This window comes from Delphinus delphis, chromosome 11 (assembly GCF_949987515.2).
Source record: "Delphinus delphis chromosome 11, mDelDel1.2, whole genome shotgun sequence".
Taxonomy (NCBI): Eukaryota; Metazoa; Chordata; class Mammalia; order Artiodactyla; family Delphinidae; genus Delphinus; species Delphinus delphis.
In genome coordinates, this window is record NC_082693.1 from 6,690,317 (window position 1) to 6,706,893 (window position 16,577).

The 16,577-nt window shown below is 52.4% G+C and overlaps 1 protein-coding gene and 1 long non-coding RNA gene across 3 annotated transcripts; one reads left to right on the forward strand and one right to left on the reverse strand.

Annotated features, from left to right (window-relative positions):
- Positions 1 to 2,698: 2,698 nt before the first annotated feature.
- LOC132434395 (uncharacterized) lies at positions 2,699 to 7,033 on the reverse strand. Its single transcript, XR_009521301.1, has 3 exons — positions 7,010 to 7,033; positions 5,238 to 5,301; positions 2,699 to 3,158 (listed from the first exon to the last, which is right to left on the reverse strand). It is a non-coding gene; the product is annotated as an uncharacterized lncRNA (long non-coding RNA).
- A 1,662-nt stretch (positions 7,034 to 8,695) lies between these two features.
- Positions 8,696 to 15,276, forward strand: LTBR (lymphotoxin beta receptor). 2 transcript variants are annotated; one of them, XM_060024153.1, is made up of 10 exons: positions 8,696 to 8,968; positions 9,107 to 9,203; positions 9,456 to 9,581; positions 9,665 to 9,817; positions 10,141 to 10,237; positions 10,372 to 10,463; positions 12,755 to 12,862; positions 13,176 to 13,201; positions 13,788 to 14,016; positions 14,348 to 15,276. In XM_060024153.1, exons 1-10 carry the CDS (start codon positions 8,873 to 8,875, stop codon positions 14,587 to 14,589), a joined length of 1,266 nt encoding a protein of 421 aa, XP_059880136.1. In that variant the 5' UTR covers positions 8,696 to 8,872; the 3' UTR covers positions 14,590 to 15,276. The 2 variants fall into 2 exon arrangements, with proteins under 2 accessions (XP_059880136.1, XP_059880137.1); XM_060024154.1 differs by lacking the exon at positions 13,788 to 14,016 and having other exon boundaries at positions 14,348 to 14,530.
- The last annotated feature ends 1,301 nt before the right edge of the window (positions 15,277 to 16,577 follow it).

The following is a 16,577-nucleotide window of genomic DNA, read 5'->3' on the forward strand; positions in this document are numbered from 1 at the left end:
CAACTGAGCAAGAGAATAGTGAAGTGCCAAGTGAAGAGGGAAGGCATCGGACAATGAGGCCTCAGAACAGGGCCCAGGAGGCACAGAGAACAAACCACACCGCCGGGTGAGAGGTCTGCCACTGTGTCCCTGCAGGAGGCGTCCGCCGGCTTCTCCCGCCTGCTGGAGGAGCAGGCCTGGGATGTGCAGGCACCGGGGCCCAGCCCGAGCGCTGATGTAGCTGGGTGGGAGAGGGCAGGCCCCGATGGCATAAGACAAGGGTCCTAGCGACAGCTGCGGAGGCCAAGTGCTGAGCGAGCCTGGCGGCGGGGAGGGAGGGAGAGGCACTCACCCAGGGGGGCTCAGGAAGGCTTCCCGGAGAAGAGGGCATCTCTGCTGGGTCTTGCAGAACAAGCGGGCTCAGGGTACAGCCCTGTCTGCGTCCGTCTCCTGTGGCCTCTTAAAGTGAGAGCTGCTGTCGACCAGGATTCCAAACGCACCCCATTGCTTCCCTGACACGTATAGGGGACAACTCCCCTTGGAAGGGAAAGGCTGGCTTTTTCTTTATTTTCCAGATGAAGAAACTGCCCTCCGCAAAGATAAGCCAGTGTTCTGTGCACACAAAGCCTAATAGCAGTAGAGTGAAGGACAGAGCAGAATTGTTCTTCGGCACGGGGATGTCTGCTCAGGGCTTTTGCCGTACACCCCAAGAGAGACCAGCCACAGACTCTTGGGGAACCGGGGCTCCCCTGCACCTGGTTTTGAACACCAGGAAGTTTCACACACTCCCACAGAGAGTCCGTGGATTAACCAGCCATCAGGGTCCTGGATTATCTCCCAGGCTCCTTGAGAAGCTCTCTCTACCGTCCCCGCCTTCCCAAGGGACATCCTACCTACAGGTGCGGTACTCAGCACCCTGCTTGTCCCATCTCAGAGGAGAGACACATCCCTGCCTTTCCTATTGGCTGGCTGGTGCCTGAAATCCAACCACTGGCCCAAGGCCTCACTGCAAATAGTTTTCGTCTTCCTCTCAAGGGCTCAGTGAGCAGGATAGAGAGGCCTGGGCTGGGCTGAGCTGGAGCGCGAGCGCTGTGTCCCTGTAGCACCTGCCAGGGTGTGGTAGCTTAGAGACAGCAGCATTCCAGATCTGGAACGGGCCAGAGCAAGCTTGTTGTTGTGAAAAAAGCAGAAATCTGAGACCTGCACTTGTCATGGCTCTGTTTTAAATATTATCTTTTAAGGTGCAGAAAAAAATACCTGAACAGGTTTTTTTCACAACACAATTTTCCAACAACATGGAGGTTTACAGGACAATAAAAGCCTCCCTCTGTCCCATTCCTTTCCCACCCCTTGGCCCAGGAGAGCCACTGTCATTCGTGTCCATCTTTTTTGGGTGCTTTTATAGACTTACATGTATTTTTTAAAAACAAGGTATATAGTTTTTTTCCATAAATGGGACCACGGTCTAGGCATTATTCTATGACTTCCATGTTGGCTTCTAAACTATGTGCCTTAGAAAATGATAGTTTCTCCTGGGAAAAACCACAGTGGAAAAGAACATTAAAAAAAAAAAAGAATGTAAAAAAACCCACAAAATGACACTTTGCCACTCTGGGCCACCAGGCTCTCAATGAAAGGGAGGGGGTGGGGTTGTAAGGCAGCCCAGATGGTCACCAAAGCCCTTTCCAGCTGGCTCTGCATCTAGCCCCTTGCTTAATGCATCAGGGAACTGAGGCCCCAGAAACAAAGTGACTTGCCCACATCACCCTGGGAGTTGGGGGTGGGGCCAGATTGAGAGCTGAGCTTCCCCTTTCCAAGCTCAGTGATGCTCCCTGACTTCCAGAGAAGTGGATGCCTGTTCTGGGGGTCATCAGGGCCTTGTAGGTCTTGTCTTGAAGCTCCCCCAGCCTCTCCCAGAGCCTCAGCCCTTCCTTCCCCCTCCCAGGACTGGCTATCCTCTAACCCTGTGGTTTGGCCATAAACTGTGCAAAGGCTACAGGGAGAGAGGGGAGACTAGAAGGTCTGCAGTGGAATGAGGGTTGTGAGTTCGGAGGGTCTTCCTGCCTCTTGCTCCCCAGGGACAGGAGATGGTGGAAGTGATCGCTTTCTCCCCCATGCTCCAACATGCACTGCTGTACACTCTTATCTCAGTGTGTGCATGTGTGCATGCGTGTATGTGTGTGTTTCCATATGCACGGATCATATTATGAGTTCTCTGAAGACAGGCACTAGGTTTATTACCAGTGGCCCCAGGGTCTAGTGGCCACTCTTTGTTGACTACCCCATTCTGCAGAAGACAGCAGAATTAGCATCTTGGGTAAGACTCAAGGTATATCTTTGACAGAGAGTGTTGTGCTATGAGAAAGTATCCTCAAATCTAAAATTTGACACAAACGAACTTATCTACAAAACAAACTCACAGACATAGAGAACAGACTTGTGGTTGCCAAAGGGTGGTGGTGGGGGAGGGATGGATTGAAGTTTGGGATTAGCAGATGCAAACTAGTATACATAGGATGAATAAACAACGGAGTCCTACTAGAGAGCACAGGGAACTATATTCAATATCCTGTGATAAACCATAATGGAAAAGAATGTGTATATGTGTAAAACTGAATCACTTTGCTGTACAGCAGAAACTAACACAACATTGTAAATCAACTAGACTACATTTTTTTTTCCGTTAACAATTTTAATCAGTTTATTGTCTGAAGCACTATACTAGGTATAACATAGATACAAATTAAATTCTAAAGATTGCTCTTACCCCTTTTGAAGTTTACCTTCAAATGCAAAGGATAAAGCTATTAAGCTACTAAAAAAGGAGTAAATTTGGAGTCACTTGGGCAGGACAAAAAGATTTGTTTCATTATCTAGAAATAGTCGTAAGTCACCATTATAAGTAGAGAAATACAGAACTGATTTTTGGCTGCATTGGATCTTCGTTGCTGCACGCGGGCTTTCTCTAGTTGTGGCGAGCGGGAGCTACTCTTCCTTGCGGTGTGCGGACTTCTCATTGCGGTGGCTTCTCCTGCCGTGGAGCACGGGCTCTAGGCCCGTGGGCTTCAGTAGTTGTGGCTCGCGAACTCCAGAGTGCAGGCTCAGTAGTTGCGGCGCACGGCCTTAGTTGCTCCGCGGTGTGGGGGATCTTCCCAGACTAGGGATCAAATCCATGTCCCCTGCAATGGCAGCCGGATTCTGAACCACTGCGCCACCAGGGAAGTCCCATGAATTTTTTAAAAATTAAAAAAATAAATGAAGATATCCTCAAAACATCCAACATCCTAATTTCCTCTGAGTACCCATTAATTTGTGTTTTGTTAATTTATCTAAATTTCCTTCCCCTTTTCATTTCAGTCTCTATCCTTTCTAGGGTGAAAAGGAGTCACTCAAGTAATTGTAAATTTTTATTCTTACTGCTTAGAGCTAATTAGCCTCTCCACACTGGGCTGCCCACTGTGGAAAATAGTGTCCTTTTACCTGCGCTTATGTAGTATGAATTTCTCTTTCATCGAAAATGATGTTCCAGAAAATCCCTCCCTGCGACTCTTGGTCCAATCACCTGGCACGATGCCTAGAAGTTCACCATTTGAGGTTTATTCCTTCGGATTAAGGCTGAATTTCTCAACCTTGGCACTACTGACACTTGGATAATTCTTCGTTGCGGCCGTGTCCTGTGCACTGTACGATGTTTAACAGCATCCCTGGCCTCTACCGACTAGATGCCAATAGTACCCCCTGAATTGTGACAATCAAAAACTCCTCCAAATATTGCCAAATGTCTTCTAGGGGGCAAAATCACCCCAGTTGAGAAAATCACCCAGTTGGGCTGAGGGATTGTCCCCAGTGAAAATATTCTGGAGAAGGACGACCCTCATCGATTACACATTTCTCAGTGTTTACCAGACCCTATTCAAGGACAGCAGCTGGTTGAGAGCAGTATGGGGAAGAGGGGAGAAAGAAGATTATTTAGAAGAATCCACAGGGGGAAAGGAGGGGGAGAGATAAATTGGAAGACTGGGACTGACATACACACACTACTCTATATAAAATAGCTAACTAATGAGGATCTACTGGCTAGCACAGGGAACTCTACTCAATACTCTGTAATGACCTATATGCGAAAAAAGTCTAAAAAAGAGTGGATCTATGTATATGTACAACTGATTCACTTTGCTATACAGCAGAAACTAACACAACATTGTATATCAACTATACTCTAATAAAAACCAAAAAAAAAAAAAAAGAATCCATTCCCATAAACCCTCCTTTTGGATTCCCATGGGCCTCTGGGAAGAAGGATCTCCCAGCAACCCCCTCTGGAGAGGGCCTGGAGAAGAGCCTCACTCCCATACACTCTGGGGGTCTATGGGGCACTCAGTCGGGGTCTGGTGTTGCCCCACGGAAATCAGCAAAACCTCAAGGAAGCCGATGAAGAACACGAAAGGGAAGAAGCAGAGACGATGTCTGCCCGTGAAGAGTTCATGGACGCCTCACCTTGTGAGGCTCCCCTCACCCTCCCGGAGAAGGCAGGGCAGGCATAATCACCATTCATGGGTGAGATTTGTCCATCAGTGTCCAGAAAGAGGAAACACTCTATGTCTTTCAAATGGAAGAAACTTAACACAGAGAATTGGTACATGGTTGATGGAAATGCTGAGAAGCCAGTGGGGGACAGCAAGGCAACCCAGAAAATAGCAAAGCAGGAAGCAGCTACCTCTCTAGGCCTGGAAAGACAAACTTATACAGAAGCCTTACAGACCCAGAAGCCTCCAGAGCTATTTGGCAGGAACTAAATAGTGGGGGCTGCCTGGCAGGGGATGGGATAGTGGAAGGATGGAAGGAAGCAACACAACCAGCTACGCGCCTTGTCAGAAAGCAGAGAAGCAGAGGAATCGCCTGGCTTCTTCCCTCTTCCCACCAAATTGTCCTCCACCCACCTGTCTTCCCACTGGCTGAGCCTACAGGGAAGCCAGAGGGAAAAGCGCTCTGGGAAATGTAGTTCCCAATAGGGAACAGAACAGAGCAGGGGAAGGGTGGAGAACAGATCAGAGCCGCAAGCAAAGCAGCAGTTGATTTGGCACAAAAAAAGAGACCCAGAGAGGTGAAGTGACGGGGCCAAGATTAAAGTCCAGATCTTAGGGCTCTTTCCATAGGACGCAGAGAGTCCTTGAAAGCTGAAGTGACAGCTCATTGCTAGCAGCAGAAAGAATATAGTTCAGACTGCTGGAGCTAAAAGGATCTGAGATGGTGCTTACCTGTGATGCAGGGAGCTTTGCCTGGAAAGGGCGTGCAGGAACATTTTGGGGTGCTGGAAGTATTCTGGGAGATACACAGGAATACACAAAAGTGAAAATTCATTGATCTGTACACATAAGATTAGTTTACTTTATGCATTTCATTGTTTATAGGTTATTCTTCAATTAAAGGAAAAAGAGTCCCTGTCTTTGAGTAAAATCTTAAAATATTTTCAAGTGAAATAATATATGTCTGGGATTTGCTTCAAAATAATTAAGAGAAGATTAGAAGAGTAGGAGAGGGTTCTATGGGAGAAATAAGACCCACCTGAGTTGAGGCTGGGAGTTCACAGTACTATTGTCTCCTCTTTTCCATATGTATAAATTATGCGTGATTTCCATGATAATAATAAAAAAAAGAGACCTAAATAGACTTTTTTCCAAAGAAGACACACAGTTGGCCAACAGGCCCATGAAAAGATGCTCAACATCGCTAATTATTAGAGAAAGGCAAATCAAAACCACTATAAGGTATCACCTCACACCAGTCAGAATGTCCATCATCAAAAAGTCTACAAATAATGGGACTTCCCTGGTGGCGCAGTGGTTAAGAATCCGCCTGCCAATGCAGGAGACACGGGCTCGAGCCCTGGTTTGGGAAGATCCCACATGCCACGGAGCAACTAAGACCATGAGCCACAACTACTGAGCCCGCGTGCAACAACTACTGAGGCCCGAGTGCCTAGAGCCCAGGCGCCGCAACAAAGAGAAGCCACTGCAATGAGAAGCCCGCGTACTGCAACGAAGAGCAGCCCCCGCTCGCCACAACTAGAGAAAGCCCGCGCGCAGCAACAAAGACCCAACACAGCCAAAAAATTAATTAATTAATTTTTTAAAAGTCTACAAATAATAAATGCTGGAGAGGATGTGGCGAAAAGGGAACCCTCTTACACTGTTGGTGGGAATGTAAATTGGTGCAGCCACTATGGAAAACAGTGTGGAGTTTCCTTAAAAAAACTAAACCTAGAACTACCATATGATGTGGCAATCTCTCTCCTGGGTATAGATCCAGAAAAGACGAAAACTCTAATTCGAAAAAACACGTGCAACTCTAATGCTCATAGCAGCACTATTTACAGCAGCCAAGACATAGAAACAACCCAACCGTGAGCAACAGACAATTGGTTTAAGAAGAATGTGATATATATATATATATATATATATATATATATATATATATATATATATATATAAAATGGAATATTACTCATAAAAAAGAATGAAATATTGCCATTTGCAGCAACATGGATGGACCAAGAGATTGTCATACTAAGTGAAGTAAGTCAGACAGAAGAAGACAAATATTATATGATATCACTTGTATGTGGAATCTAAAATATAATACAGATGAATCTATATACGAAACAGAAACAGACTCACAGACATAGAAAACAAACTTATGGTCACCGAAGGGGAAAGAGATGGGGAAAGGATAAATTAGGAGTATGAGATTAACAGATACACACTACTATATATAAAATAGATAGGCAACAAGGATTTACTGTCTAACACAGGGAATTGTATACAATATCTTATAATAAACTAGAATGGAATAAAATCTGAAAATATGTATGCTTCAAATTTCATATAACTGAATATATGTTCAGTTATATATATAACTGAATAACCTTGCTGTACACCTGAAACCTATACAACATTGTAAATCAACTAAATTTCAATTTTAAAAATTTTGTTAATAAATAGAAAAAGGGATCTAAGGTGTGCACACAGACCTTTCTGCATTTAAGAGCTCAGTGGTGTGTCCAGTCCCAGACCCCATTTTCTTGACCTGAGCAGCGCGTGCCTTTCTGACACTTCCTCCCTTCCCAGGCAGCCTCGGATGTTCTCCAGCAGAGTGCGGGTCCTAGGCCTGCACCAGGAGAGGACAGAGATGTCTATAGCTCAGGCAGGCTGATTCGCCCTTTTGTGATCCGCCCCCCACCAGGGGCACACCCCTGACCTGGACTTCCCACTCTTCCACCAGGAGCCTGTCCAGCCAGACAGACCAACCAGGGTTAGGATGTGTGAACAGAGCCCTCCAAGGAGGGGGCAGGGATGATGCCCAGGTGACCTCTCTCCAGACAGTCCGTCATGCTTAGGGAGGCACCCCTGAGTCACGAGGAGGGAGCCTGGTTGCTGGAATGAGCTGGGACCCAGACATCCGGAGCCCCGGCCTCTAGGCTGGCTCTGCCACGGACCGGCTGTGGGACGTGGGCGAGGCATCATCGGTTTAGTCCATAAATATGTACCGGACACGCGGTGCGTGCCAGACCCTGTGTGAAGCTCCGGGAGCCCAGAGTTACAGCTCCGGGGCAGGCCGCTGCCGAGCTCAAGGCCCAGCGGCCAGCGGATGGCAAGCCACGGGTCACAGGGAGTGGTCTGCAGGGAGGCTGGGCAGCCCGGGGTGGAGGTGCTTCCCAGAGCCCAGGTGACCCTCAAGGACAGGTGGGAGTGAGCCAGGAGCACAGGAACTTGGAGACCAGACACCCTGGCATGGTTGGGTAAGGGCTGGGATGCTGTTAATGGGTTGCAGGGAGATGGTGGGAAGAAAAGGGACAAGGACCAGACCGAGTGCCCCTGGAATCCCCGTCTCCTCTACATGGCACCCTGGCCTCTGTGTCCTCATCCTTAATGTGAGGGGCCCGGTCTGGTGGGCTGTCAGCTCCCTCCAGCTCAAAGGGATTCAAAGGCTCCTGGGTGAGAGGCTGGGACTGAGGGTGGTGGCCACCCAGCCCCAGCCCAGCTGCCCTGCTCATCGGAACCTGGTCTATGCACCACTGCCTTCTCTGAGGACAGGGGAGCAGGGGCCGCTGCACGCTCTGGAGAATCTCGTAGGTGACCCGTGTCCACTGAGGTGGGTGTGGGCTGGGTTGACTCAGGGAAGGGGGTGCTGGCTGGCTGTGACTCCTTTGTAGTTTATCTTCAAAAGTCACACAACAGGGTGGGAAGCCGGGAGTCCAGACAGTCTGCCAGCTAGGACTTCTGGTTCCCAGATGCTGGTCTGGCTGGCCGAGGCTCTCGGTGGGTCTCTGCACCCTCCAAGTTTGACGGTCCAGGCCCATCCACTTTTCAGATCTGGCGTCCTGCTAGCTGGACACAGCTGTGTCTGGAACTCCATCTGTTCCCAGCTGGGCTTCCGGGGGCCCAGCCGAGGAGTGTGCACTGGCTCTGCTACCCCTTTCCCACTGGCTGGGCCTGGCCTGTCCCTGCATCCTCCTCTCCGGTCAGGCCTCCAAAGAAGGGAGGAGGCCCGGTTCCGGCCCCGCTGCCCTCACGTGCTTTCCCCGCCACCCCCTCCCGCCCTGCGTCGGGCAGCCAAGCCTGTTCCTCTTCCCGATTGCGACAGACAGCTGCCTCGGCTCCCAGCTCTCCCTGTCCCCGCCCCGCCGGCTCCTCCACTCCCACTTCCTGAGCCCAGCGCTGGAGCCCTGGAGGCCAGGCCAGGCCCGGCCGCTCTGGCCCCCGGGGGCAAGTCGGCCGAGTCCTGTCCCAGCCTCTGGGCTCGGGAGGCTGCTGCCACCACTGCCCGGAACGTCCAGGCCTCCCACCTTCCTCCCAGGCCTCCACCCATCTGCTCGGCTGGCTGACTGGCCGCCATGCGCCTGCCGTGGGCCGCCTCCCCCTGCGGCCTGGCCTGGGGGCCGCTCATATTGGGCCTCTGGGGTCTCCTGGCAGCATCCCAGCTCCAGCTGGTGAGGGAGGGGCCCAGGCCAGCGGGTGGGGGTGGGCTCAGCCAGGGAAGAGGGGTCTGGGCCGCCCTCTCTGTAGCCCCTCTGCCCTTCCCAGCTGACTGCTGAATACTTCTCGCCTCACTCCATCTCCCCTTGAAGGTGCCCCCGTACCGCACGGAGAACCAAACCTGCCGGGACCGGGAAACGGAGTACTACGAGCCCAAGCATCACGTCTGCTGCTCCCGCTGCCCCCCAGGTGAGTGACGGGGGACACAGGAAGTCTGGGACAGGGAGGTGGGTTACAGGGCGCTCCAGCCCACACCGCTGCCTCAGACGGAAGGTGGACGCCATCTCCCAGGAGCACCCGCTGGCAGAAACAGAGAGTGAGAGACACCGGCCGTCCCCCCCGTGTAGGCACCGCGGCAGGCCCAGGGTCACACAGCAAGCAGCAGAGGGCGTGGGGGAACCCTAGTCCCCTGACACTCCCACTGCCCCGCTCACATCCTAGGCACACACGTCTCGGCCGAATGTGGCCCCGACCAGGACACCACTTGTGCCACGTGCCCCGAAAATTCCTACAACGAGCACTGGAACCATCTCTCCATCTGCCAGCTGTGCCGCCCCTGTGACCAGAGTGAGTGGGGTGTTCTGGCGGGGACGGGGGCTGGGATCTCCTGGAGCGCAGCCCCTCTGCTGAGCCCTCTGTCTCCCCACCAGTGCTGGGCTTCATGGAGATCACGCCTTGCACTAGCAAACACAAAACCCAGTGCCGCTGTCAGCCAGGACTCTTCTGCGTCTTTTGGGGCTCTGAGTGTGTACACTGCGAGTCACTCTCCCACTGCCCGCCTGGCACTGAAGCCGAGCTCAAAGGTCAGAGGTCACTGGGGGCAAAGGGGTGGGGGGAGGAGGCGGGTGATCTTGAAGGGGGCAGGGTGCATGGGGTTGTGTCCATGGTGAGGCCCCAGGCCTCTTCTCCCTCCCTGAGCAAGGCTCACAGAAGGGACCTGCAGAGAAATGAAACTGGGATGGTGCGGGGCTCGGGGGTCCTCCCAGCACTGGGAGGAAGCTCGGGCAATTCGGAGATCAGGAAAGATGCTGCAAACTACGGATTGCAGTGGGTGGTCAGGGAAGGGGCCATCCAGTGGGCTCCCTTTGCCCACTCACCCTGGCTGGCCATGCATTTCTCTTGCCAGATGAAGACAGGAAGGCTAACAGCAACTGTGTTCCCTGTAAGGCAGGGCACTTCCAGAACACCTCCTCCCCCAGCGCCCGCTGCCAGCCCCACACCAGGTGAGGGTGCCAGGTCCGTGTTCCTCCCACCCTCCCAGCCCCAGCTGCTGACAGCCCCGTCCACTGCTCAGCTCCACGGACCGCCTCCCACTTACCACCAGGAGCCCACCTGAGCTGGGCTCTTTCCTCCACAGGTGTGAGGACCAGGGCCTCGTAGAGGCAGCGCCAGGCACCTCCCGGTCTGACACCAGCTGCAGAAATCCGTCAGAGCCCTCCGAGACGCCAGGTGAGGGGCCAGGGGCAGGGGCAGGGGGCATCTGGGAAGATGCCTTAATTCTAGCCATCTAAAAGAACGGGGAAATGATGAATCCTTTCCAGTCAGAATTGAGGCAAGAAGAAAAGCTCCTCAAAGGGAAATTGGAGTATCCCTGGGCCAGGTTAATTACACACAAACATACACACACACTTTTTAAGTTATATGTCCTACACATGACTTATAAGTTATATGCAATAGTACACCCACATGGAGATGTAATTGTAACTGACATCACCGTCATCGTTTTGGACATGCCACCATCACGTAATCCATTTACTAGACTGGATGTCTCTGTAGTTATTCGAGAGAAGATTCTACACTTGATGCTTTCTTGGTCTTTTCTGTGGAGTCATTGGTTTCCTCGCCTAATAGAGGATTACAGGATGTTTCTAATGACTGTGGTTGTTATTAATCAGGGGTAAGTTTATTTCCTTAACTTTAAAAAATTACCAAGTATGTATAATCATAGCTTCCACTTATTGAGAGCTAGCGCGTCAGGCACTCTGTGAACACTTGACTTTCAATAACTCATTTGACCCTCACAATGATCCTATGAAATAGTCTTATTATTATCCTCACTGACTAGATGAGGAAACCGCGTCCCAGAGAGGTTAGGTGACTTGCCCAAGATCATCCATGTGGTAACTGGTGTTACGAAGACCTATTCTAAGTCTCTCTTTCTCCAAAGCCCATGCCGTAATACTTGCAGACTGCAGAAAATTCAGATAAACAAAACTAAACCTCACCCACAGAACCATCACCTAGCATATCCACTCAACACTTTCTTTTTTTTCATTTTAATTAATTAATTTATTTATTTTTAAATTTTTGGCTGCGTTGGGTCTTCGTTGCTGTGCACAGGCTTCCTCTAGTTGCAGTGAGCGGGGACTGCTGTTCTTTGCGGTGCACGGGCTTCTCATTGCGGTGCACTGGCTTCTCTTGTTGGGGAGCACGGGCTCTAGGCGTGCAGGCTTCAGGAGTTGTGGCACGTGGGCTCAGGAGTTGTGGCTCACGGGCTCTAGAGCACAGGGTCAGTAGTTGTGGCACACAGGCTTAATTGCTCCGCGGCATGTGGGATCTTCCCGGACCAGGCCTCAAACCCGTGTCCCTTGCATTGGCAGGCAGATTCTTAACCACTGCGCCACCAGGGAAGCCCCACACTCAACACTTTTGAATATGTCTTCCCATACTTTTTTCTGTGCAATAGAAAAAAATAATTATTTTCCTAAAAGTGCAGTCATTTGTAACTTAATTTTTCATTCAACTATATCGTAAATATTTTCCACATCCTCGTATTAATTTCTAACTGTGTATCAAAAACGATAGGCATTTTAGAGCTGGAATTTTAGAGAGTATGTAAGCTAATCTCATTTTTATATGAAAAATACACAACTGGGCAGGAGCCCAGGTGTCCAAGACTCTGGGTCTAGTTTTTCCCCACACCTCCCATTCTGGACTCCCTTAGGCCATGGAATTAGACGGCTCACAAAGGGCAAACTCCCAGTGTGCAAATGTCCAAGTGCTCCCCATCTTCCTCAGGCACAGGTGACACAGGCGACGGGCATGGTAGACTCCATGCTGTTGACGGCAGCATGAGGCCCATAGGAAGGCAGCAGTTACCATGGCTACATGTGGGCACCTGAGAAACCCAGCCTCCGCTTCCCTCCCTCCCGGGACCTGCCCTGAGCCGCGGGTGGAGACCGGGCAGCCCTCCACTGCCAGGTAGCCACAGGCAGAGTTCAGAAGCCAGGATCCCGACTCCGTCACCCCTGTAAACACCTCCACAGCTGCAGAAGGACAACCTCAGCTCCCGCAGCTGTGGGTCTCTCTGTAAGATGGTCAAGTCCGCAGAGACATGACTTCACCCTGTGGCCTGAGTCTGCTTACAGACTCTCCACCTCCCTTATTGCTTCCCACTCCCACTTTCAGCCCTTGCAGACCGACTGCCCGAGTGCCTGTCCTCACCCGCAAGGCTGCCCCCGTGCCAGTGGCCACCCGCATCCACCCCAAACGTCTCCATCTGTGGCAGAGTTTCTGCTGGCTGTCAGGAGGTCCCCCCACTAGTCAGGCTTAGTGCCCCTTCTCTGTAACCCGAGGGAAGTTTCTCCAACTCCTCCTTTAGGAACTGTAGTGGGACCGGAAGGGGAAAGCTGCTCTCCCTTTTCTGCCCGGGTGGCTTGAGAACTGGAGAGCTCTTCCTTAACTGCCCACCCCCCAGCCTCCTCGGGCCCTCATGCCCCGTCCTGTCTGCCGTCCTGCAGGAACGATGCTGGTGCTGGCCGTCTTGCTGCCGCTGGTCTCCTTGCTGCTTCTCACCACTGTGTTCGCCTGCACCTGGAAGAGCCACCCCTCTCTCTGCAGAAAGCTGGGTAGGAAGGAGCAGGGTGCAGGCAGGGATGCAGGGCCTGGGTCTGTGCCTACCTAGCTGGGGGAGGGGGGCTGGAGGGAATATTCAGCTCGCCCAGGGATGACCCTTCTGCGCCTTCACACCCCCCAAGACGCCCAGCACCTGCCCCCCACATAGACATCACCTCCATCCAGCCCCCCGCTCTGAGGCTGGAGATAAGGGTAATGATAACCTGATCCTTGTGGGGAGCCCAGGGTGAGCAGTGCCATATCATGGCTTGTGTGGAGGGGGAGAGCCTGGGGGTCTGAGGCCTGCCCTTTCATTTTCTATTGCAGGATCCCTGCTCAAGAGGCACCCAGAGGTAATGGGGAAGGCTGAGGAGGCAGCAAGGAGGGGCAGGGGGACACGTGAACCAGGCGGGGGGCAGGCAGGAAAAGAGTCTGCCGCTTCAACAACCATTCATTCATTCAACTAATAATTCATCAAGCACACGGTGTGCTAGGCACCGTTCAAGGCACAGTGGAAACAGCAGTGAGCAAAGCGAAGTGTCTGTCCTCCCAGAGTTACAGACCAGTGGAGCCAGAATAAAGCTAGACAGCTGTACCTCAGGGAGTGATAATTGCTAAATAAAGCATGGTAGGGGGACAGTGACAGTGGCAACAGACGAGGGTATATTATCTTAGAGTGGACAGAGAGGGCCTCTGTGATCAGCTGATATTTGAGCAGAGAGCTGAAGAACACAGGGAGCCAGCCGTCGGGATGTATCGAGGAAAGTGCTCCAGGAGCTGGGGAAACATCAGGTGCAAAGGCCCTGGGGCAGGGAGCCTGACGAGGAGCAGAAGAGGGCACTGAGCTGCCTAAGCGTGGGGTGGGGAGGGGGGAGGAGTTAAAGAAAGACGGGGTCTGAGGCCCACGTCACTGCTTGGTTCTCGGCCTCTGTCCTGCAGGGAGAGGAATCAAATACTGCTGAAGGAAGCTGGGAGCCCCCGAGGGTCAACCCACAGTACCCTGACCTGGTAGAGCCACTTCTGCCCACCTCTGGAGACTTGACCCCAGCTTCGGCCGGGCTCCCGGCGTCCCCAGGTTTGGAGGAAGAGGCACTACAACAGCAGAGTCCTCTGAGCCAGGCCAGGGAGCTGGAGGCTGAGCTCCCAGAGCAAGGCCAGGTGGCCCACGGTGAGCCTGGGGCAGGCGCAGGGAGCAGAGTGGGTGGGGAGGGAGGGTGGGCAGGGAGAGAGAGTGTGAGCCAGACAGAAATGAGGAGACTAAACCTGGTGCAAGGGGAAGCTCCAGCAGCCAGAGCGTCCCAACTCCAGAGCAGGGAAGAGACTGAAAACCAAGAAACAGAGGAATAAACACAGAGCTCAAGAACGCCGATGGAGGGGGACAGAGCGGAAACAGCGATGGCGGACAGGGGCCCTGGGGAAGCTGGAGTCCGATGCTGGGGTCACACAGGCCTTCCCCTCAAACTTGCCCCTCACTCCTTACTCCACCTTCCTTCCCACAGGCACCAATGGCATTCACGTCACCGGCGGGTCTGTGACTGTCACCGGCAACATCTACATCTACAACGGGCCAGTACTGGGGGGAGCACGGGGCCCCGGAGACACCCCCGCTCCCCCAGAGCCTCCGTACCCCATCCCTGAAGAGGGTGCCCCTAGCCCTCCCGGGCTCTCCACACCTTACCAGGAGGATGGCAAAGCTTGGCACCTGGCTGAGACAGAGACACTGGGGTGCCACACCCCCTAACGGGGCCAAGGACCCAATTTGTCACCCACGCCTGATGTTGTCTGGAGAAGCCAGGAGAAGGGAGGCCTGAGAGCGCCTCCTCCTCGAGGCCGCCCTCCCCGCACAGGACTGACCAAGGGCCTGGGTAGGGCCCCGAGAGCTGGACCCTGAGGGGCCGGGGCTCAGACGCGTCTCTGAGAGCAGGGCCAGCACTGGCTGGGAATGGTGCCCCTGCAGGACTCTCACCACCGCCCGAGCAGGCCCGGGACTCCACCGCAGACCCCCTGCCCACTGGGGCAGCACAAGCTCGGCCTCAGGCACGGACAGCACATGTGACGCTAACTGCCGCCCCCCTGGCATCTGTACCCCAAGCATGGCACAGAAGGGAGCCAGCCACATGGTCACTCAAGGACATGGCCGGGACCTCTGGCGGATTTGTGGTGCCCGTCATCCCCAAGCTTCAGAGGCCCTTCGAGGGCCCACACTTCACATGGACTGAGGGAGACGCTACATGAAGATGGAGTGACAGGGAGGACCACCCTCCCCTTCTAGACAGGAAAGGGAATCCTTATAACCAGGGGCTTGGGTGGGGTTTTAGGTATAAGGGAGAATTTTGGAGGGGGAGGAAAACGGTGAGTGTATTTATGAATTGTAACCACATGCAAATAAAGAGGAGACTGAGACCTAGATCATTGATTTCTGTGGGATTTTTTTTTTTTTTTTTTTTTTTTTGGCCATGCCACACGGCATATGGGATTCTAGTTCCCTGACCAGGGATTGAACCTGCGCATTTGAAAGTGCGGAGTCTTGGGCTTCCCTGGTGGCGCAGTGGTTAAAAATCTGCCTGCCAATGCAAGGGACACGGGTTTGAGCCCTGGCCCGGGAAGATCCCACATGCCACAGAGCAACAAACCCCGTGCGCCACAACTACTGAGCCTGCGCTCTAGAGCCCATGCGCCACAACTACTGAGCCCACGTGCCACAACTACTGAAGCCCGCGCACCTACACCCCATGCTCCGCAACAAGAGAAGCCATGACAATGAGAAGCCGGCACACCGCAATGAAGAGTAGCCCCCGCTCGACGCAACTAAAAGAAAGCCCGCGCGCAGCAACGAAGACCCAACACAGCCATAAATAAATAAATAAATAAATTTATAAAATTAAAAAAAAAAGGAAAGTGCGAAGTCTTAACCCCTGGACCGCTAGAGAAGTCCCTTGGGATTTACAGAGGAACACTATTCCACCGGGGCCGTGTCAAAGGCACAGGTCAAAGCTGTGAAATATAATCCCACAAGGTATTTGTGTAAGAGGCCGGGATATGGAGTTCAGGTGATGACAGTATTGGCCAGCAATCACTGATGGCGTGGCAGGCAGTGTTCTCAATGCTGTGCAACGTGACCTTATGCAACCTGCACACCCGCCCCAGGAGGTAGGTACCATGACTCTTCCCATTTAACAGATGAGGACACTGAGGCCCAGGAGGGTAAGTCACTTGCCCAGTTCAGCTGCACATGGCTGCCATGCGCCCTCCCCCCCGACCCCAATTAGGCTGGCTCTAGAGGCCTGTTGGGTAAAAAGAGAATTTCTCTGAACGGGTAAAATGGGCTGGTTTTCTGAAGTCATCAGACCTCCTGCATGTCCCACCAGCATCAAGTCACAGCCAGCTCCCCAACCCCCAGGCTCAAGGCAAAGTGCAAAAGTATTTGGCAAAAGGTTGGAGGAAGGGAAAGATACACACTTTAGACATAAATTGACATAAATTTAGAGGCCAAGTTCACATTCTGTTGGTGAAGAGATAGAGGCCGGCCTCCTTCAACCCAGAAGGAGCACTCGTGACCTTTACTTTATTTCTTCTTGTCTTGCAGGCGTACCTCGTTGTATTGTGTGTGGGTTTTTTTGTTTGTTTGTTTACAAATTGTGGCAACCCTGCATTATTGATGATGGTTAGCATTTTTCAGCAATAAAGTATTTTTAAATGAAGCCATGTACGTTGGTTTTTAGACATAAT

Bases quoted from the DNA above. Each gene is read 5' to 3' on its own strand.
- LTBR (XM_060024153.1), top strand. From the start codon at position 8,873: ATGCGCCTGCCGTGGGCCGCCTCCCCCTGCGGCCTGGCCTGGGGGCCG. The intron at 9,582-9,664 runs GTGAGTGGGGTG...TCTCCCCACCAG, and splicing joins GTGCCGCCCCTGTGACCAGA to TGCTGGGCTTCATGGAGATC. The intron at 10,238-10,371 runs GTGAGGGTGCCA...TTTCCTCCACAG, and splicing joins CGCTGCCAGCCCCACACCAG to GTGTGAGGACCAGGGCCTCG.